The 24,726-nt window shown below is 32.7% G+C and overlaps 2 protein-coding genes across 2 annotated transcripts in view; one reads left to right on the top strand and one right to left on the bottom strand.

Moving 5' to 3' along the window:
* The window catches only part of LOC127730050 (small subunit processome component 20 homolog), a 95,628-nt gene extending 94,924 nt beyond the window's left edge, over nt 1-704 (top strand). Inside the window, exon 63 of the mRNA XM_052238097.1 lies at nt 361-704. Coding sequence (XP_052094057.1) covers nt 361-492 — 132 coding nt within the window. The 3' untranslated portion in view covers nt 493-704. The remainder of the gene's footprint in view (nt 1-360) is intronic.
* A 1,377-nt stretch (nt 705-2,081) lies between these two features.
* LOC127730055 (uncharacterized) lies at nt 2,082-22,931 on the bottom strand. The gene is made up of 2 exons (XM_052238103.1): nt 22,802-22,931; nt 2,082-10,531 (listed from the first exon to the last, which is right to left on the bottom strand). The coding sequence occupies exon 2, from the start codon at nt 10,514-10,516 to the stop codon at nt 8,816-8,818; it is 1,701 nt and encodes a 566-aa protein (XP_052094063.1). The 5' UTR covers nt 10,517-10,531; nt 22,802-22,931; the 3' UTR covers nt 2,082-8,815.
* Nucleotides 22,932-24,726: the final 1,795 nt, after the last annotated feature.

The raw sequence follows: 24,726 nt of genomic DNA, 5'->3' as shown, positions 1-24,726 counted from the left end.
GAGTCAAAGAACAAACTGTAAAAATCAGTTGAAATATGCGAGTCAAAGAACAAACAGTAAAAATCAGTTGAAATAGGCTTGACTCAAAGAACAAACTGTAAAAATCAGTTGAAATGGGCTTGAGTCAAAGAACAAACTGTAAAAATCAGTTGAAATATGCGAGTCAAAGAACAAACTGTAAAATTCAGTTGAAATAGGCTCGAGTCAAAGAACAAACCGTAAAAATCAGTTGAAATAGGCTTAACTCATGATGGAGTCTTATTTATTGATTTGTAAAGTAGACTTATTTTGTATTTTTATCTGTTTTATACACAAAAATAAAAAAAAGTATATACTTAGTATATAAATGTTGTATTCCAGGCTGTCACACACCCGGAGGTTGCTGCTAGAAGAAAGCTCAAGAAAAATTTAAACAAGAGAGAGGCTAAAAAGAGGAAAATAGAAGACTTTAGAGTCAGCAAAAAAATTAAACGAAAAAAACTTCAGAAATAGATAATTCAAATTAAAGATGTTTTAATATTGTTCAAAATTGTTTTGACATGCTGATTTCCATATGGAGTGTAACCAATGTGCCAACTTTTTCTTTCCATTGTATGATATATGGATGTTTAAAACCATGAAACTTGAAACAGTTAATTAGAATGTAGAACCAATAGTAAACACGTGTGGTAGGATATTTTGTCTGAAAAAGCATGGACCTTGTTTTTTTTTGTGTTTTTTTTTTAATTGTTGGTACATGTGTAAATACTTGAGTCATCCTTTTAAAAGAGCAGAAGTTAAAGATGAATATTGGTTGATTGATTGTTGTTTGTTTAAGTTCAATGGCAAATATTTCATGCATATTAAGGTCGAGAACAAATTGTCAAAAATACAATAGGTAGGTCCTGTAAAAGGAGTTGACCCGGATGATGGGCTGGAAATTTGGATTGCCATTGGAAAACAATGGTATGTCACATAGACGCATAATATTTTTCTTGCAACACAACACCTACATACTTCTCAAAGAGTTGTTTCAAGGTTTCTTTAATGTTCAGAGAGCTTGGCACTATCTCAACATGAGGCGTCATATTAGAAGATGAATATTTCATTTCCTAAACTGAGGAATAGACTTCACATATCTTCACATCAAGAAATACAATTGGAATATTAAATCTAATGTCCAGTGTTGGGATAGTCTCACACTCTCTGTGTGTAAAAGAACCCATGCAGTAATAAACTCAATATGGCCTTACTTAATAAAACTTCTTCTGAAGTTGCAGTTTAAATTTCCTGGCTTTTTCTCTTGTTCTGCCAACTTAGCAATTGATTTATTGTTGAAGTTGTTCTCAACCTGAGTGTACACGAAAAATTTGCCACTGTACGTTAAGCAAACAACAATAAGTCAATCCAGGAAAATGACTACTACTGGCAGTAACTGCTTGTAAATTGTTAGTTTTGACTACATATGGAAAGTAAATGTTTCATAATTACTGAAAATGGTTTACTTTGTGATAGCTATAATAGCTATGGAAAACAGAATTATTTTGCAGTAGAAATAGTAAGATGTAACAGTAACACAGTTATCTATACCATTTACTAGAATTTGTACATAACTTTGACAAATACACTAAAAAAGAAAATTCCCTGTCAATCTCAATACAATGTACTGTGGATTCATTATTATTCATTGGATACCAATTTTTGTGGATTTCGTGGGTACAGGAGAACCACGAATTTAAATGTTCAACGAATTACAAATTTTCTAAAGGAATGAATGCAGACTTTGCCAAAACCATGAAATTAAATATCCACGAAAAATGCAAGTTTTCCTCAAACCACGAAAATTGGTACCCACGAAATTTAATGAATCCACAGTAATAAGATGACCTTGAATTGTGACACTAAGTTGGGTTCATTGTGAAGTGATAACATACAAGATGTTACATTCATACATACAGATGGACAGACAAACCTATTAAATCATGCTATATTCCTGCATTCAGTAGCTTTGGTGTTTTCTTTTTATTGTTTTACATGTATTTATAAATATAAAATGAGATGTAGGTATATGCCAATGGGACAGAAACCAAACAACGATAAAAAAAAATAACACAAAAAGACATTTAATAGTCAAAATAATAATATAAAAAATAAGTTGAGAGACTAACTAACAGATGCCATGTATTCCAAAATCTTGAAACATCAAAGAACACTAAGATATAGGTGAAAACAACCACAGTCAAGTTTCCTGTTATGTGACAAGCATATAAACATTTTGTTGGAGGAGAGATGTAATGTAGTTTTTATGCCCCCGCTGTAGCGGATGTGGCATTAAGTTTTACCCTTGTCCATCCTTACGTACGTCACAAAGTTGGTTTCCGTTCTCTTACTTTAGTTTGCCTCAACCAAATGTTATGAAACTTATACAAAATGCTTATTACCACAAAACACAGATCAAGTTTGAATTTTGGTGGTGTAACTTTTACTGTTCTAGAGTTATGCCCCTTTACAAATGGAAAAATTGCTGATTTTTTCATTTCCGTTCTCTAACTTAAGTTTGCCTCAACCAAATGTTATGAAACTTATACATAATACTTATTACCACAAAACTCAGATCAAGTACAAATTTGGGTAGCATCACTTTTACCGTTTTTCAGTTATGTTCCTTTATATATTTATATGATATGCAAGCGGGGGCATCATCTGTGTCCCATGGATACATTCCCCATTTATTTTATTATTGGAATTCAGTGTTTCCATTATTGTGTATGGACTTGCCAATGGTTAAGAGGCAAACCTTCCTATGATGACCTTTTTTTCAAATTATTTCTTGAAAGATGAATGCATGTGCCAATCACCATTTCTCTTTAAGTTTATAGTGGAGATATGAATACATGGCAAGACTATGGATAGTAAGCCCAATATTACACACAAAATTGGTCTCTCCATAATGGAAAGTCACAATAAAAAAAAATGTATCGGTAAGGCTTCCTGTTTTCCCACAGAACCCTCTGATTTTAACCCATTTTTGACATCTATATAAATTACAAGTTCTTATTTTTTTCCAAAAGGCTGATCAAACGTTCTACATATAAATGTAAAATACATGAAATTCCTATAAAAAATTCAATAAGAAAGCATCGTATTCTCCCTTTTTTTAGTGCATCATATTTGATAGTAGAATAAAACATTGCCTAGGTTGTCAAAAACAGCAACGATTATCTTTAAATCATCTCTTAAATTTTGAATATATCAGTGGCAGATCCAGAAATTTTCATAAGGTGGGCCCACTGACTGCTTAATAGGGGGCCCGCTCCAGTCATGCTTCAGTGATTCCCTATATAATCAACCAAATTTTTCCCACAAAAAGGGGGGGCCGGGCCCCCTGCCCCCCCCTAAATCTGCCTCTGTATATTCCATATTTACTAACCTCAAATGCTTTTTAAGATAGAACAGTTTGAGGAATATACGACCTAACAACCCTTCCCATTTTCAGTTTTATGTTCTCTACATAAACTATAAACACAACATACCTTTTTTTTTGCTTTTATAGATTTTGTTTTAGACACAAATGAGTATTGTCTGTTATAATCACACTGTTTGAGAATCTAGAATGTACCAATTTATATATAATGCTCTTTGGTCAGGTTGTTGTCTCTTTGACATATTCCCCATTTCCATTCTCAATTTTATTTTTTATAAGAAGATGTGGTATGAGTGCCAATGAGACAACTCTTCATCCAAGTCACAATTTGTAAAAGTTAACCATTATAGGTCAAAGAATGGCCTTCAACACAGAGCCTTGGCTCACACCGAACAGCAAGCTATAAAGGGCCCCAAAAATGACTAGTGTAAAACTATTCAAACAGGAAAACCAAAGGTCTAATCTATATAAAAAACGAGAAACGAGAAACACTTATGAACCACATCAACAAACAACAACCACTGAACATCAGGTTCCTGACTTAGGACAGGTGCAAACAAATGCAGCGGGTTTAAACGTTTTAATAGGCGCCAACCTTCACCCTAACCTGAAACAATAAAGTAACATCACAACATAGAAAGACACACTATAAAATATCAATTGCAATGGCTTAACTCAATCAAAAGATATATTAACAAAAACAAGTGAACATTCACTGAACGAATGAATTTGATCTATGACACAATGTAAATACGAAAGTAATAAAACAAGGGGGTTAGATGCAAAAAAATATCAGAAATACAACCATTACCTTGGACAAAATGCCGCCAAATAAAATAACGTACACAGGCAAATAAAAATAATTTTGTTGTAAGGTACACATGGAGTACGGAAATATTTTTTACAAAATAAATAATTTTGTTGTTATTATTTGTTGTTCATAGCACAGAAGTGAAAATTTATCGTCATACTAAACACTTATCAAAGGTGGTAAATATTAAAAATAGTGAGACGAGATATAACGCTAAATAAGTAAACATTAAATAACAAAAATACATTACAAATTGTATCAACAGGTCAAATAACACGAAAGAACGATTTGAGAGTACTCACAGTTACTGAAAGCTACTTAAAAGCCAAAAACAATTAATAATAAAAAGAACTACTAAATGTTACACAATGGCACTTAAAGGTAGATGTTCACCCACAAAACAAACAAACCCTATAACATTTATGATATAAAGTATGTGCATCTTCTCATCATGAAGAATTAATATATATGTAAGACTCAGATCGACGTCCGGTCTCTAATGGACGTCCGTTCCTCAAATCGACGTACAAATCTGACGTCACAATAAAAGATTCCAAATCAACGTCTTTTAGTTGTTCTCAAATCGACGTCCAATTTTTTGCTTCTCTAATCGACGTCCGTTTTATGGATTTGCCGCAATGACGCATAACTTTATAAAATGACCGATATATGCAGGTTGTAACATCAATTTTAAATTTTAAGAGATTATATAAAAAATATAAGCCGTTGATGTGGTATGACTGCCAATTGGAAAACTATCCACTAGAGTTCAAATGAGGTGGATGTAAGCAATTATAGGCAACCATACGGCTTTCAACAATGATAAAAACCCATACCGTAAAGTCGGCTACAATGATGTATAAAAGGCCACGTCATGAAAAATGTAAACAATTCAAACTAGAAAACTAACAGTTTTATTTATAACAAAACAATTATAACAGACATAAACCAACAACAACACTGGACCACAGGCACATAAAGAATTTGGCGCGGTTAAACATGTTTGTTAGCGCTTAACCCTCCCCTAACCTGGAACAGTGGTGTAACAGCACAACAAAAATATCTAACAGAGTCCGAATTGTAATACTCTCAAAACAGTTGGCTGTACTTCTTTGTTTTGTCCATTGTTGAAGACTGAATTTTGATCTCTATATGTCGTTTGGTCAAGTTTCTTTGTCGTTGGGTTGTTTTCTCATTGACGTATACTCGTTGTCATTTATCGATGTTAGTCCTTTTACTTTGCTTTAGTTGATTCTTTGGGAAGAGATGTAACTGACTGTGTTATTCCAGAGACATATATCTGTCTAATTTCACTCGAAGTTCACTCCCCGACAGCAAAGAGTAAAGATAAGAATGTTGCAGTACTCAGTCGATAGTCTATGAAACAAAAAATTAGAAGTCTACAGTTCAGCAGATAATTTGACTACTTATGATACAAATTGTTTTTAATCAGAGTCGGTGATTGTAAGTCTTAAAAAAACTGCGAAAAAAAAACAGATTCAAATTCATATTCACTATTTTATGGCAGCAACAAGTGATTTCAACAACACCAATAATGTACGTTCATTCAGGAAATTCATGCAAAGGTTCCATAAATGATACTTTAATTATGGGTCAATCAAAAATTAAACGTAATATTAAATTAAAACAGATATGATATAATTACATGGAATAATTTAGATAGAATAAAGATGTGAAGTTCGCGCTATAGTGCAACAGCAATAAAGTGTTCAGCCCCATTTTAATATGCGAAGACCCAACCAATAATGCAGTTTCGTCAAAATGTTTTCCTTAATACCATCAGTCAGGGCCGTAACTACATTGAGGCAAATGAGGCAAATGCCTCATGTTGGAAATTTAAAAAAAAATAATAAGTTGAAACAAAAAGCTTGTCTTCATATTAAATTGTTTTCACGGCAAGCTCTGTTCACCCTCTGACGTCGCCCCTGTTTTTTTTTCGGATCCATGTTTCTCATTTATTTTTAGTTTTCAGTGTTGATTGTCTATAATTTGTTGTTATGTGTCTTATCTGTTCACGGGTTTGTCTTTTGTTCATTGATTGCCCTTCTGCATGACTATTGTCTTAGCGTTGAATTTCATTTGTAAATTAGTAATTTTGTTTTAAACTTGAGTTTTATTATATTTAAGGACCTTTCGTCTAATTTCAAAAACTACTTCAAATTTTAAAAATATGTATCGGTTAGTCTATGAAAAATTCATAATGAAAAATAAAAAATATCGAAATAGCATAGTCGAAGTGGTCGATAATGACGGGTGAACGGTTGTGTGGTTTGGCAATGTTAGATCTCCACCGATGTCCAGATATTGTTCGAGAAAATGTTTTGAGAAGATACGAAGCTACCGGACATAGAAAAATTGATCGTTTTTTTCATGGAAAATTATACTTTATATTAACGAATACAAAACTGACTCTCTTTTCTATTAAACTAAAAAGATGACATGGGTTAAATTAAAGTGAGACAACCAATCTCCTGGAATCAAATCATTTAAAAACAAAAAAGTAATGTATTGCCATATGACCTTTTACATTGAAGGGCGTAAACTTGCATTAAGTCGTGTTCAGGTCCTTTAATAGAAAATAAATGGTTATGGAGTAAATGTGCATGGAAAAAAATACGAATTATCAATGAACAGGTCTTTTATTCCTGTTCTTCATCTTGACAGTCGCTGGAGGGTCTTCAACAATGAACGAATCATTCATACCTTACAACAATGTCAAGACGGCCCCTAGCGTCGAATTAAGCGGTACTTAAAGTAACTGTGAATAAATTACAAAGTCATAAAAAAATTACACCAAAGTCTAAACGCAATACAAGACCAGAACAGGCAGATCCGACATTAATCGCCCGATATACATATTAAAACAGCACAAAAATGTAGCAATGAGGTCTTATAAGAACAGTTTTCCTGAGTCTACACTGAGTGTACCCTTTCTATCCCAGTTAGGAACTACATCAAGTTGTAATTGAAATGTGTTATAAAAACTGAATTCACATAGTTATATTAATGATAATCAGCCCCTTCTTAGCTTAATTTGAAAAGAACGTAATTGACAGGTATAATACGTTTTTCCTACAAGCAGAAACTCAATAACAAAAACAAAAAAACAAAACAAAAAAACAGCAGCCACACACTTAACTATGTGAATCATGATTTTTGCTGTATCCTTCATATCGGTCTTTTGATGTTGTCCCTAAACACTAAAAGTCTTACACTGAATCTATATATTTTGCTTTGAGACCAGAATATTGTCAAAAAAATAATTAAAACAAAACTTGCGTGTCAGATTAAGAAAGGGTCCGGGAAACGCTCAGAATGTACGATTTTACGTCATTTTTTCCAGAGCTTCTGAGGGCCTTGAGCGGCCCCCAGACCCCTCGCCGGAAATTTTTTCGCCAAGCGGAGCGAGGCGAATAATTTACCATCACTTCTAACAGAGGCTAGTTACGGCCCTGCAATCTCTGTGTATATATGTCTCTGGTTGTTCCTTCTCATACGTCTACTAAGACATTACGATTTGTAATGTATAAAGACAATAAGTTTCTTAAAACAGCTTTACATAAAGACAAAACGATACAGATGATATAAATAGAGACAATAATGCTGCGTCGGATAGAAATCGACCTTATACAAATGAATATCAATACATCTGTTACCTATTTCGGGTTGAAAAATCTCTATGGAAAGTCTGTAACTCCTTGAAAATTGGGTTGTTATAAATAACAAACAGACCAAAATTCATTTTTTATTTCGTATTTGAATGTTCCAAAATCAATCAAAGTCTTATACATCTACATGTATAATATACGTGCAGTAATTTATTATTTATTGGACATCGATTAGAGAAATATAAATGTCACCACTGCAACAAGTGTGTTACGATATTTCTCCACTCGAGACAGTTAAATCTTAATATTTAAAGCGCGAGGCTTGCCGAGCTTTTTAAATAATAAAAATTAAACTGTCGAGAGTGGAGAAATATCGTAACACACTTGTTGCAGTGGTGACATCTATATTTCTCTAATCGATGTCCAATAAATAATACACGAGTTATAGTGGTGGAATCTGTTTCTCTAATGATTTTTATCTTTTTTTTCAAAGATTTGCAGAAAGTTGTGTTCTTTATATGTGACGTCATCAGGCATTGTCGCCTTTTTTCATAACGTCACAATAGGAAATTCAGAAGAAACCAAGAAAATTTGACGTCATAATTAAATTTCGACCAATCATTTGCCGAGAACAGATACTTCACTAGTGAGGAGAAATATTTTTCTCACACCGATCAAGAAATGTGCAAAAGCACAAAAATTGGAGAAACTACAATCGATCGGACGTCGTTTTGACAATACATGACGTCACATTGGACGTCGATTATAATTAGAGGATTAAAATATTGGACACTGATTTGAGAATGTGACGTCAGATTTGGACGTCGATTTGAAGAACGGACGTCGATTTGAGACCGGACGTCAATCTGAGTCTAACATATATAATATATATATATATTGATAAAAGGACAAACATGTCACTATATCACCTATGCAACTTGAAATTGTAAAGAGAGAACAACATATGTTTGCTTAATTATTTTTGAAGATTGAAAGGTGGCGTCCGGAATTGTTTACCACGAGAAAGGTATTATATGTTTTGTTGAAACAAATTGCTTTCGGGTATGACAGGCCGTCCTTTTTCCCAAGGAATACTTGTTCAGGTTCAGATTCAGCAGAAGATATTGTTATTACTTCGGACGTCCCTGGTAAAAGAATGTACAAGTTTCCTTCTTTGTCAGTTTCAATGCCCTCTATTGCACTGGCTAACGTATATGTGCACTTGTATATACATTTGTTCTGCTGATCTGAAGAATAAGTATATACTGCCTTTGAATCGGAGTACAGAATAGTGTCGTTTTCACAAAGTCGAACATGTCTAATTGCATACCATTTGGCATTTGTTGCTTCGAATGTAGAGAGAATCTGACCACTATGGCTTAGTAAGTATAAACAAAAGTTACTTCCTGCAAGAATTTTATTTGAAGTTGCATGGATACCAGCGATTATTTCTGGTAGAGATATTATTGTTTCCTGTTGGTCCATTGTATTCAAATTTACAAAATAAATTTTTTTTTTGTTCGACAGGCTGACAATCACAGCATCCTTCCCTGGAAGAACAGAAACTCCACTTACTAAAAACTTCATGTGACAGCTTGCAATTTGCTCCCCAGTAGTAATACTGTACTTAACAATACGCATTGCCAAACGATGGAATAGAATGATGTGTTCATCTTCAGAGACTGCTATTCCAATATCCCTTTGAAAATATCCTTCCAACTGAAAGCTATTTTGATGATTAAATTTATCGAGTCTTGGTTGTATGGATACGACTGGAACAAATTGTGCTTGCAGAAGGTTTCTTGCCTCGTGGATTATTGTGGATGGTGATTGTGAAACACTAATACTAACAGATGGCTCAGCAAAGACGGCTAGGTCGTGTTGAAATCTTTCAAGGTCAAGATTATAGACCTTTGATTGTAATAGTACGTCTTCTAAGGCCTCTGTACATGTCTTCACAGTTTTCTGTACTTTAAATGAATGTAAAAGAATCTGTTCGTTTGATCCGTGGGACTTTATGAATTCTAATTCAGTGGAACATTTTTCTACAGAATTCATTACCATAGTTGCCTTTTCTTTTTGATGCAGAACTTTAGACTTTATTTCTTTCTGGTGCAACTTCAGATCTTTGAACACTTTGTTTTCGAATTCATCGAGCTTTGCCATGATATTTTGTTTAAAATTTGTGACCTTAGAAATGACATCTGCACCAGCTGAATCGATATTTTCTATATTCAAATCATTTAAATAACTTAACTTTGATAATGTACTTTGAATATCTTCCATATCATTTGATATACATGATAGAATGGTTGAACGTTTTACGTTTTCCGAGGCGTCTTGGATAGACACAGTTTTACACTTTTTATGCTTTTCATTTTCCTGAACCAAGCATTTAGAACAGCAAGGTTCGTCATGGTCAAGACAATACAAAACTGCATTGGAATTTGTGTGTTCAGAACAGTGATTGCTCAGAGATATAGAATCCAAAACTTCTTTGGAAGGAAGGAGATCAACAGCGATGGTATAGTGGTTTTTACAAACATTTACTCGTTTGTGTTGTTTGTTACAACTGTCACATAAAGTTTCTCGGCATTCTCTACACCACACGTTTGCCGAGATTTTTGCATTGTCAAAAGCACATGGAACGCAAAAGTAAATACTGGAATCCATAAATCGGCAATCAACCTGAAAAAATTTCAAAATATAAAAACAAGGAAACCCATATAGTCTGAGGGTCACATATTTACAAGTAAAATAATTATCTTTTTAACTTATAAAAATAAGGAGATGTGGTATGATTGCATTATTTAAGGGTTGAATGTTTTTTTCATAAGTTTATCTATACTACTAAAATAACGAGGTCCAATTTGTTAGCCGGCATGACACAAAAACAACGAATCAAAGAATTCAACTTTATATAAAAACAATAATATTGTTGTAAATGATGCCCTTTATGGGTTCTTGATTAGATTAATAAAATTCGTATCTTATCTTAATATAGGACAAAGGTGATTAAAAATTACACCATTCTCGGGCCCTTTTGTTTTCCACATAATTAATATTACCAATGATTAACAAGTTCCGGGTCGAATCCGATACCAATACTAATAGTATAATATGTCTTCTTTTTCTCTTAGTAAATTCCTCCGTTGTTGGAGCACCCGTGTCACACGGGTATTAAAAGCCCTTGATTTTAATGTTACTTATTTAAAAATCAAAAATTAAGAATTATAATACTAAAACAAAAAGGGTATAAACATTCTTTCATAAAATATAATGGTTCTAAAAATATAACAGAAATGTAAAACCGCAATTGAATACTAATAGTATACAAATCTTTGGTGCAAGAGAATTAAAATCCAGAATATAAATAAGGCCAGAGACATATAATTGTATTATATGTCTCTGATAAGGCGTATGTACTTTATATTGAGTCACGGATGTCGCGGGTGTGTTCTAATATGTGTTCTAATATATATATATATATATATATATATATATATATATATATATACAAGTCTAAATTGAAAACAACGTTCAAACCTATGATTGCGTTGGATAAAAACCGCAATTTTTATACGTGTGCATGCAAAAACAAATTTCTTGTTAGAGGGGTCTAAATACAGCACAAACAACATTTTCCAACAGACCAAAAAAGTGAAAAAGTATATTTTAACAAAACGCATTTGACTTACAGGTCGAACAACAAATGTTCTTAAACCCTGCTGACTGCCATTGGCGATTGCCAAATAAACGGATCACAAGGTGTAATAAATGGATCTTAATTAAAAATTTAATACCAAACAGAAAACAATAAACTTGCGGCAAAGATGGTATACCGCAAACAAAGGTGCAAAGAGTTTTGTACACCATATCCGGATTTCGACAATTAATGTCTCTTCAGTGATGTTAGGAATCGAAACAGTATTTGGAAGGCCAAGTAATTTACCTCAATTTAGGATAGACTCTCGAATTTTGAGGAGTCAAATTAGGATGAACGGATCATATAAACCCGAAGGCAAATATAATACAAGCCCAAACGAAAAAATATAAACAAGTCTAAATTGAAAACAACGTTCAAACCTATGATTGCGTTGGATAAAAACCGCAATTTTTATACGTGTGCATGCAAAAACAAATTATATATATATATATATATATATATATATATATATATATATATATATATATATATATATATATATATATATATATATATATGAGTCTAAAAGATTGTGTAACAATTTCGATAAATAGATGGAAAACAAAACACTAAAAAGTGTTGAATATCATCGCACAAAGATGGAAAAACTGAACAGATGATATAAATTATACAATAATTGCAAATATTTCGGCTCAACAAATGGCCTTCCTCAGTGTTAAAAGTTTTAACAATACTGATATATAATGTATAAGGTGTAAACATAGATCAGTAATAATACAGGTAAGTTTTGGTCGATTGATTTTAATCCAAAATCCTGAATATCATAATATAAACATTAGACTGTAAATTTAGTATATGTAAGAGAATGATAATCCCTTTCTTCATGAATAAGTACGAGCGTTAGCGAGTACTTATCATGAAGTAAGGGATTATCATTCTCTTACAAACTTAGAATATTGTAAAGTGCTCAAGGCTCAAATGATCTATCAATTAGTTTCATTGTCAGTGCAATGTTTATAATTGATGCATGACTTCCTTTTTCGGCATGCCATTTATGGATTAGTTTTAGTGATGTGAGGACTTTCTTATCATTTGGGAAATATTTTTAAAAAAATGCGGTATAGATATTAGGTGACACAACAGTAGAAAGAAAAGGTAGGAATTGTATGTTTCCCGATTCACGGTGAGTATGAATGTAAATCATGTAATATTTTAGTGAGGAATTATCCTTTTTTTATTTACAGTTTAAATCAATTAATACATTTGAGTTACAACTAAATTTTATTTCACAGCCAATAATTTGGTTCGGCTTTTTACATCAAATACTGTTTTATTATGTCAGGGAAATGTTCAAAAATAATGCCCTTCAAAGTTTTTAATATGTTCAAAACTAAATTCCTGTTTTTTTTTATCGGAATACATGTATTGGAAATAACTATTCTCCCCAACCGCTGATCAAGTAATCAAAGTTTTGGAAAGCTAAAGATTAAGGTTATTTTTTATCTGAAAGATTTTTTTCCTTTTTTTTGCATTGCTTTGGTATTGTTTAATTTTATAGTAATTTGAAGTTATTAATATTTTCATAATAGCATTCACGGTACCAATTTTACTGCATCAGTGAACTTCAACTTATTTTGAGATTTTTGTTTGTTTCACAATTCAACTTTTAGTCAGTTTCAATCACTCTGTGATAAATTCTTTCAATCTGATAAATGTGCTTCAGGGCAGTTGTAACTCATTTAGAAACTCTTTGTTTTGAACTGTAAATAGACCCAAATAATAGGATAATCCCTTACTAAGAACATGATTTACTTAGTACATTCATTCTTCACAATTAAGAGGCATCCAATCCTACAATTTCATTGGTCGAGAGTACTTTGCTATATTCTAAATTATTTCTTTCTATTGATTCCATCTGGATGAAGGACACCCAGTGTTTTTTTTCCAAAACTTCTCCCGATTCTCTCTTTGCCTATTTTGCCATGTACAATCCTGTTCGATCACTGACCTTTCCAAACCTAACCATACTGTAGGTAATTGCCAGCCTTGTGGGGATAAGCGCTGCAAATGTTGCAACCAAACCAGCATTCATCAACATTTCACAGTAAGACCACAGAAAAGACATACAAGATCTTCTGCAATGTCAACTGCAAAAGCTCAAACGTGATTTACGTTCTTGAGTGTCCTATATGTGGTCTCCAATATGTTGGTGAATCTATGCAGCCATTTCACAAACGCCTTAATGGCCACAGGAGTAACCTCACAAAAAAACCGTATATTCCTGTCAGCCAACACTTCAGGTTACCAGATCACAATCTGAAAGATTTTGATCACATGAAGATCCTTGTGATCGAACAGGATTGTACATGGCAAAATAGGCAAAGAGAGAATCGGGAGAAGTTTTGGATAAAAACACTGGGTGTCCTTCATCCAGATGGAATCAATAGAAAGAAATAATTAAATTTACAGTCTTATGTTTATATTATGATATTCAGGATTTTGGATTAAAATCAATCGACCAAAACTTACCTGTATTATTGCGTAAACCCCTGAGGGTTTACGCAGTATATATTGGACGATGTCCGTAGTCTTTCGGAACATCGGATGTTATTCGGAATACATCTGTTTCTTTCTATGGCCACCTTTCATATACATGCGCAATAGCTTATTATTTGACCTGTTGAATCATTAGCATCTTAAAGTTGCTATAGAGATATGTTACATATGATTCGAAATTTATTATGACGCAAGCTACTTTAATAAGCATTTGAATACTTCCTTGCACGCAATTACAAGCTGCTAATATTTACCTTACATATACGCGTAGTTATTCTAATTAGAGTCAAACGTTGAAACCAGCTGTGTTTAGATATGAGATAAGATTTCACGTAAACATGCGATTTATATTCGAAACGAGATTTGTTAAAACTAAAATCTATAAAAGAAGTATTACTAGCATTTCACTTAAGATTCCGAGTCTAGGGAAAATGTACATAATGTACGAAGCAGGCTATTTCATAATTTTCATACCTCAACGTCCTTGTGGGACTAACTAAAGGACAATACTGAAATTAAAATGAAGTCTTTCTTGCACTTTATTGAAATTTTACGTGTAGGATAGACCAAGGACGTATATAATCTAAATTGATATACGTCCTTGAATAGTTTTTATTTTCTTTAAAATTGCAATTTTCTGTGTTTAAATATTGCAACGTTATTTCCTTATCAAATGTCTATTAATTAATAGACACCGAGTGATGACAGATGCAGGCAGAGATAAGAAAAATTAATTTCTATTTATAGTTATCTTGGTCAGGGAACAGATTATCTAACTATATGTTCGGCCTGTAGTAATTAATGCTCTTCAAAATGTTCGTCAAAATAAAAATGAATAATTATTATTTCATAAAGACGATCAGATGATGAATTTTCGGTTTTAATATATTAAGTACGAAAATGTAAAATAGTGTAAGAAGATTTTGAGCCATCTCATGACTGATCAGTAGGCTACACAGTGCCCCCAAATGACCAGTATAAAACTATCCAGCAAGAGAGAAAAAGGATAGCCGGGTCAATGTAAGAAACCTACTAGGCAACTTCAGTTCAATTTCAATATCTCGATTATTCTAATGGATTTGTCAAATGTCAGGGAATATCTTTTTAAATGTGGTAGGAAGACAACTCTCCATCAAAACACAGTGTAGTCAAAATTAGCAATTATAGGTTATAATTCAGCCTTCAACACAAAAGCTTGGCTCACATTGGACAGCATCCTACCGAGGACCCCAAAACACTGTTATAAAACAATTTAAACAGGAAAAAAAACAAACAGATCTAATTTAACTTCAAACCAGAAACAAAAAGCAAATATGAACTGCACCAAAAAAAGACAACCACTAATCAACATGCTTCGGACTTAGGATATGTGCTTATGAATACACCTAGTTTAAAAGAATTTACATACATACCATAAGACAGTAGTGTAATTTTACCATGTAAAAGACACCCTTTAATATTTAATGAAAAAATCGTGTTCAGATAAAAAAAATCGTAAGGGTTCCGCGGAACCCAGTGTCTCGCCTACTTTTGCTGTAAATCGCAGGCTCAACAAAAATGAGGAAAAACATCAATAAAAATATTCCTCTCAATACTATTTTTTTTTATCTAGAGAAGCTTCTGTCCAAGTTTGGTAAAAATCCAGGATAGTTTATAAATCTAAAAAAATTAACTTCAGACTGTATGTAATGTTAACTGGAAGAAAAACTAAGTCCATTTATAAGAAAAATACAGATAAACAGGTACAAAATTTTGACAAAAAATTTCCTTCTAGATACTAGCTTTTAATCATAAACAAGCTTCTGTCCAAGTTTGGTACAAATCCAGGTAAGTATAAGAAAGTTATTAAAATTTAAAAAAAACTTTAACCTCGGAGTGAATGTTTGTATCCCAGCAGAAAACTAAGTCCATTTATAAGTAAAATACGGAAAAAATAGAATTTCATTTTTACAAAATTTACTTCTTGATACTATCTTATGATCATGAACAAGCTTCTGTCCAAGTTTGGTACAAATCCAGGATAGTTTAAGAAAGTTATTAGAATTTAAAAAACTTTAACCACAGAGTGAATGTATTGTTTCCCAGCAGAAAAAAACTAAGTCCATTTATAAGTAAAATACAGAAAAATGGCATTTTATTCTTACAAAATTTACTTCTGGATACTATCTTATGATCATAAACAAGCTTCTGTCCAAGTTTGGTACAAATCCAGAATAGTTTAAGAAAGTTATTAAAATTTCAAAAACTTTAACCACAGAGTGAATATTTGTGGACGCCACCGCTGACGACACCGACGGAATGTAGAATCGCTTTGTCACGCTTTTTCAACTAAAGTCGAAGGCTCGACAAAAAGGAACACCTTACAACAGTTCATAAATGTGACCTTTAAACAAACTCATATTTAGGTGATGGGTATACTGATCAATGGTAATTTCAGGTTTAGTTTTTTTGTTGTTTTCAATTTTGTTTGTTTGTTTATAAGTACAAGGTGTAAGCTGTTTTGTCTAGGCTATAAATATCTTTTTAATGAATTGGTTTCGGTCATCAAGGTGAAGAGGATACAGTGCGATTCAAATTGTATATATTTACAATTAAACTTGCAGGCCTTTTTTCATGACCCACAATTCAAAATATAAGAAAACATCAAAATAAAAAGGGACATCCGGAAAATATCTTCAAAGCGAGTTAAAGGTTTTAAAAGTGTTTGTTTTTAACAAAAGAGGTTTGTCGTCTAAAACTTTTAAGAGCATACACAAAGCACAGAACTTAAAATTGCCAATGCTTGCTACCCTTAGCATAAAAAACCTTGCAGAGCAAGTGTAAGGATCTTAATAATGATCAATATCAAGCCATTGTTCAAATAACCATGAACATATCTCAAATTCCAACAAAAACGGCTATTTTACAGGTTCACGTATTGCATTTCTTAAACACATATAATCATTAATTGATTAAATTTCTTCACATTTGCATTTGAACTTTAGCCTAAAAACTAACTCTAATTTAAAAACAAAAACCAGCATCTTAGAATGGAACATCAAGTGGGTGACTTAACATGATGTCTTTCGGGAGAGAGGAGAGAAAAAAATATTCCTTTAACAAGAATATTTCACCCCACATTGAACAGTATTTACTTTAAGTAAACAGTCACTGTCAGTTTCTAATTCTTATATAACAAAAATGATATAAAACAATAAATCTTTTTTTTTAAAACAATTATCTTATATCTAATGCCAAACAAGCATTTGGGTTTACGATTGCATTTCTTTTTTTAAAGAAAGCAACTTGTTACTGATCTATGTTTACACCTTATACATTATATATCAGTATTGTTAAAACTTTTAACACTGAGGAAGGCCATTTGTTGAGCCGAAATATTTGCAATTATTGTATAATTTATATCATCTGTTCAGTTTTTCCATCTTTGTGCGATGATATTCAACACTTTTTAGTGTTTTGTTTTCCATCTATTTATCGGTATTGTTACACAATCTTTTAGACTCATATAATTTTCCCTGTTTGTGTAGTATTGTCAATTTTGATGATCCAATACCTATTAAGTTTACTGGTTGGTAGATTCTTATATATATATATATATATATATATATATATATATATATATAAACAAGTCTAAATTGAAAACAACGTTCAAACCTATGATTGCGTTGGATAAAAACCGCATTTTTTATACGTGTGCATGTAAAACAAATTTCTTGGTAGAGAGGTCTAAATACAGCACAAACAACATTTTCCAAAAGACCAAAAAGTGAAAAGTTTATTTTAACAAAACGCATTTGACTAACAGGTCGAACAACTGATGTTCTTTAACCCTGCTGACTGCCAAATAAATTGATCACCAGATGAAACATGGATCTTAATTAAAAATTTAATACCAAACAGAAAACAATAAACTTGCGGAAAAGAAGGTATATCGCAAACATAAGGTGCAAAAATTTGTACACCATATCCGGATTTCGACAATTAATGTCTCTTCAGTGATGTTAGGGATCGAAACGGTATTTGGAAGGCCATATAATTTACCTTGATTTAGGATAGACTCTTGAATTTTAAAGAGTCGAAATAGGATGAACGGATCACATAAACCCGAAGGAAAATATAATACAAGACCAAACGAAAAAATATTAACAAGTCTAAATTGAAAACAACGTTCAAACCTATGATTGCGTTGGATAAAAACCGCAATATATAGACAGAACAGCCATTCAACAAACGCACGAATGGTCATCGAAGTGACTACAACTGCAAGCCCGACCTCCCGGCCAGTTAGTCGTCATTTGAGATCACCTGGGTACGCCCAAGCTGATCTCAAAAACCTTACCATCACTTTCAAAGACCACAACGAGGGTTGGTCAAGGGCCGACAGACTTGCTCGGGAAAGTTTTTGGACAAGAAAGTTAAGGACAGTTTTCCCAGAGGGCATATTAGTCAGCATTTCAGCAATCGGGTCAAAAACTTGATGACTTTAACCGCATGAAAATCCTAGTGATTGAACAGAACATTCACTGGAGTGATGCCCAGCGACAGGTTCGGGAAAGCTTTTGGATAAAGGAACTAAATGTACACCATCCAAACGGCATCAATAAGAAATACTAGTTTTATTTTCACTCAATTTTGGATGTATATATACACAGTCACGTCTATTAAGTATCGAGTTATGTTTTTGCTTCGCATCACGGTGCGGAGCTATTAGTTTCAGTCGATATTAACGCCATCTTAAAATAATTACTTGTCACATATAGATTCTGATTGGTTGCTTTATGATGCGGCTGAGATACAGCAACAGCTATTGGCTTAAATGAGATAAAGAATAACAGACTTTTCTCGTCTCAGGATAAGACATCAATTACCGGAAAATAAACTATGTGTATTTCAGTTCCGATCAACTGTCATTGTAAATGTTTTAATTTTCAACAAGTTTACTGAACAAAATTTTAAAAGCATGGATGTATACACACAACACTGAACAGCCAATTTAAAATTTCAGAAAAGTTCATCTTACTATATATATATACAAAAATTGATATTCCAAGTCTGAGACATCCATTTTACATCAACCAATATCTAAAAATACCACATTTCCAATACTAAATTAACAACCATTTGCACACATATTACCTTAGGAAAGAGCGAAGCAGTCCTCAGCTTTTTAGAAAGCTCAAACTTGTATATTATGATGTTCATCTTGAACATCATAATATACAAGTTTGAGCTTTCTCAATTAAATTATGGGATTAAATCAATAGACAAAAACTTACCTGTATTATTGAGCTATTTTTAACATACATTTAGTATTGTTAAATTTATTGACACTGACGAAGGATATTTGTTAAGCCGAAATATTTGTCAACACGATTTTATAACATCATCTTCGTATATTACCATCTTATATTAGTACCGTTGTGCAAATCTTTAGACTTATATAAACACATATTATATTCATAGTTACTCTAAATATCTAAATAAACAATATTAAATCTGCAAATTTGCGGAAGCAAAATTTTGTTCTTCCCTCGCCGGGATTCGAACTCATGCTATTGAGAAATCGAGACAACACCGCTTGCACTGTGCCCAGCACTCTAGACCACTTAGACTGAACAAAATTCAGCTTTCGGTGGCTTAGTGTTACCTGTCCTCGTCAGTAGAATCTAGAGTTGTAACCCAATACATGATATATTAGGCATGAAGATGGAATTGATTGCAGATTAGCTAAATTAACTATCGTAAAGGATCGTAAGATGCAGTCGCAGAAATAATTATTTGATAAGTACGTCTAAACAAGTGACAACTCTACGACAGATCCATCCATTGGATCACCAGTGAAGGTGATACACGACTGAAAACACATATTATATTCATAATTACTCTAAATATCAGCACAACAATGTTAAATCATATCTATAAAGAATCAATTGTTTAATAACGCTTATGTATGAAAAGTGGGGGTTGTGGTGCAAACTCCTTAAAGTGACTAGCATTTAATTTTCTTTTCAATAAATTTGGTGCAAAATAGTGTTGGGGTAGCAGAGGTATTTGTCTCTGAAAAAATGCCTATATACTAGTATAAAGGTAATTTTTTTCAGAGACAAGTGCCTGTGTGGTGAGGCCAAATTATAGTCCTACGCCCACGAAGAACTTAATATAGCGGGGTTCTAGTTTGAACGGTATCTTAAAGCAGCCTTCTGTATTGTCTAAAACGGGTCTTCAACCATCTTTGTTATTTGATAAACAGCTTCGAATTATATTCTTACAACAAAACCTAAATAAGTCTATGTCAATTTACTAACCTATCTACGGTCATAGAGCATCTCTTTTTTTTTGATAGACCTTCATCATAAACCCTTACAAACAAGAGTTTGGAAAGCCAAAAATACACATATGAGCTATATTACGAAAAAGTTACTTCAATCATGGAAGTAATATTTAAATATTACTTCCATGCTTGAATAGTCAAACCCGTTTAGATTAACTTTGCACGAGAGGGTTGCAAACTTTATAAATCTCTTCATCACCTTTCTCCTATTTATATTTTTAAAAAATGAAATGATAGTTTAGCAAACTAAGGGACTTATCATTTTTTATCTGGGAGGGGGGCTGGTCAAAATGCAGGGGGATAAAGTTTTTTTCTGTATGTGGAAAAGGGGGGTTCAATTTTTTTATAAATTCAAAGTGGGGGGATCAATATTTTTTGCACATGGAAATTAGTAGTTCATATACTTCAAGAGACAAAATATCAAGAAGAGCATTATAAAACAGTCAAATCGAAAATATATCTTTAACACCATTCATATACAATTAAGCAAGACATCACAAGACTTTGGTGATGTAGGAAGCTGCCATTTTGTGTCATTTTGTCCCATATAAAATGCATAGGTGCTTCATAATCCGAATTATTCAGTCGTTATATTTCACTCACTTCGATCACTAAATTGACAAGCATTACTGCCAAGTTTTGTTATAATCAGCTTAATAGTTTGAAAATTAAGTATAAATTAAAACGAAATCTGAATGCAGCGATTTGTGCAAAATTTTGTCCAAAAATACAAATCACGCCGCATCATGAAAGAATATAGTGTAGAGCAATATCTTCTCCAATAAATGATTAAATATTGCATACAAACAGTTGAATATTGATACAAAAGATGATTCTGAGATGATGAACAACCCTTATGTATCTTTTTGTTTTCATTACAAGATCCCTTTGACTCCATTTATACATGTACCTCACACTCCCTCAAAATTTGTACTTTTTAGGCTAATAAATCTAAATTTTGAGGTTACTATCACACATTTATGAATGAAATGTGACAATAAATGAGTAATTGAATTGTTCAAGCTGAAATGAACTATCCATATAAAAGTTTAGCGACTCAATGGAGGTTTCAATAAGGCCTTAAGTTTAAGCAGCGTTCAAGAGATGGACATATAATAGACCCCTCTTAGTAAATAATGTGTTGTTACTGTTTCGAAAAGTTAACTTTTTAATGTAAATTTTTACAGTTACTTAGGATCAAGCTTTCTTTAATAGCCCAATATAGGAAATTAGAAAAAAGTCAGAATAAGCTACTCAAAGCACTGGCTTGCTCAACTTCTAATATTCATGGAAGAGCCCTTTTTCAAGGCAATTTTCCCTCAAATATGTTTTTGGACTCAATCCACTGAGAACATTTCATTTTCAATATGTTCGTGAAATAAAATGATAAGTGTTTTGCATGTTAAAATTTTGGCATGTTTAATAGAGGAGGGATCACATTTTTTAAATGTTTTCACAGGGGGGGGGGGGGGTTCAAATAAAAATAGTGAAATATTATGGGGGGATCAAGAAATTTTGTATTTTTGATTTCAAAATGACCAGCCCCCCCCCCCCCCCCCCCCCCCCCCCCCCCCCCCCCCTAACAATATTATTGCTTATGTCTATACAGATTACCTAATTATAAACGCCAGAAGAAAGCACAAAACCGTTATTCTTCCAAAAAATATAGAAGTTGTTAACCTAACCCAAAATTATGTTGGACTTACAGTAACCCGAATAATTCAGTCCCTCCCCGTGATCGACTCTCCCACTCGTTAATGTAGCCATCGTAGAGCAGTGGAATATAACGACTGAATTATTCGGGTTAGACTTACAGCCGATTTCATTGAGTGTGTAGGAATAGGTAAACTACCCTCCTTTATGAGTAGACTAGTCCGACAGACAGATATAATTGGTTATCTGTGGGACTAGTCTACTCATAAAGGAGGGTAGTTTACCTAACCTAATAATGACTTCACGCTTCAGCTAGCAAGCAAACCAAAGATAATACCTATTCCTACACACTCAATGAAATCGGCTGTAAAGCACATGTAAAATTAACAATTTTGCATTAAAATGCCTTCAACAGCAACATGTAGCGCTGAGTAGCATTTTGATATTATGGAAATATGTAAAATTATTGAAAACATACCTAAATTATTTACTATTGACACTTAAATATTCAAGTTCCAGAGGATTGGAATACAGATAGACATTGACCCTGTGAGAGAAACAAATACAGGTTAAATTAGCCCTAATTCTTTAATAGATATTTTATGAAAAATTTTGTTAGGTCAGTTTGTATGAAGGAAGTCAAATTATTCAACGGTTTCGCATTTCATTCTTTCACATTTGAATTTGAGTACTGCAATTTTTAGTTTTTGTGCCGGATTCTTGCGTCTAAACGAAAGGCAGAAATGATTACCTGGAATCGAACTATATCAACAGCTTCTTTATCTTGTTAATTCCAGTTACCAATCCAAGGCTTACTAATTTTCTTTGTCCTCTTGTACCCATAAACATATCCGTACTTGACCTTTTTACTTCCTTTAACGTGAAGCAGTTTAAATGTTTTATCTATCTATGACATGCGATACTAGTAAACAGTATAGTGTTCAGTCGAAATTTTTGTTTTTAAAAAATAGCGACTAATGTGAAACTGAAGCCTTAATTAAATGTTTGTTAACAAATAATGTATGATTGATTGAGTACAGCCTGATCATGTCTTTGAGTTAGATTTTAGGCATATTCCATCTTCTATCCTTACGCTACCCCTTTCGCCTCAGACACTTCAAGGATCGCCATACCTCCTCGCTCAAATTATGATTATTTCAAAGCAAATATAATAGGTGAAAATTCAGGTTTAACAAACTGAGCAAACTACTTTTATCTATCATCAATGTTAAGAAAATATTTTTGACATCGGTCAAATTGGTCAACTTGGTGTGAACTTTTTACTGATGATATGATGATACAAACAGAAAAAAAACAGAACTATTGAACGTGGGTAGGTGATTTGTTTGTCATTTTGTTTAGACTTTAGAGTTTGTTTTACCCCTTGATTGTTTTATTGTGTGTTTGGTGTTGAACGCCACGACCTTGGATATATCATGGCGACCAGTTTTTATTGGCGGAGAATTGAACATTGTAACATTACATTTACCGTCAATTATTCATTTTCAACAATATATTTTATTGCTCGTATATTAATCTTTTGAGATCAAACTCCCGAAATGCTTCTTCATTTTGCAATTGCATGAACCTGAAGATGTATACAAAGATTTCACAAATTGATTATATATAATGAAAGAAGTATATAGAACCATACACAAAAGGAAAAGGACAACATATGTAAAACCCATGCATTTTTATTTAACAATATTTTAACATTAATTTTTGATTATTTTTTTTTAATATTGCATTTTAAAAATCTATCAATCTAATTAAAATTAAATCTCCGCACTCGCTCATTTTTTTATGCTTGGTCGCTGCGGCCCACGCAGCGCGGACCAAGCATAAAAAATGAGCGAGTGCGGAGATTTAGTTTTAACTAGATTAAAAGTCTATCTCCCCAACAATTCTATATTTTTTATTCAGGCCTTATTTTTTTTTTATTCAAAAAATACTGAATGTAAGTTTTCAATCTAATTAAAATATAGATCTCTGATTTCGTTATACTCTGATTTCGTTATACTACATATGTAGTATAACGAAATCAGAGATCTATATTTTAATTAGATTGGCAAGTTTCATAATGCCATGTGTTCGTTAATGTAAGATTTTTGAGAAAAATACAATATTTGGTGTAGTGTTGTGAAATTATGCGGCTACATCTATTAAAAAGAAACGAAACTGAGTAAAATTTTATATTGTAAAACATACACAACCAGTGCTAATGAGTAGTAACGATGCACGTAGTAAATGTGGTATGGCTTCAATTTTTATTTACAAGCATTTATGACCCAAGCTTTGACCCAAGCTAAGTACGGCATTATTCTTTTGATGAATACATAAACAACTATTATGTGCATATCATTGAAATACAATAATCAATTATAATGATAACGATTTCCTTGAAAATCACACTAGTTAGTACTTTATTCAGATTTAGAACATAGTAAAGTGCTTTCGACCAATGAAATGCAAGATTTTTCACCCTCTTAATGGTGAAGAATGACACAAAACATGTTCTTAGTAGCTAATTACCTTATTGTTCTGTAAAACATACAAAGGGCCATTTACTGTAGCAAAATATTGCCTTGGGACATTTAGTCAGGAAAGTGTGTTGAAAGAAGATTGTATAGCCCCTGGCATTTTGAATAGACATTAATTATTAGTATAAATAGTAAC

The sequence above is a fragment of the Mytilus californianus genome, unplaced genomic scaffold (assembly GCF_021869535.1).
Source record: "Mytilus californianus isolate M0D057914Y unplaced genomic scaffold, xbMytCali1.0.p SCAF_2, whole genome shotgun sequence".
NCBI lineage: Eukaryota > Metazoa > Mollusca > Bivalvia > Mytilida > Mytilidae > Mytilus > Mytilus californianus.
Note: the sequence above shows the minus strand (reverse complement) of the source record. Positions and strands in the feature narration are given on the sequence as shown.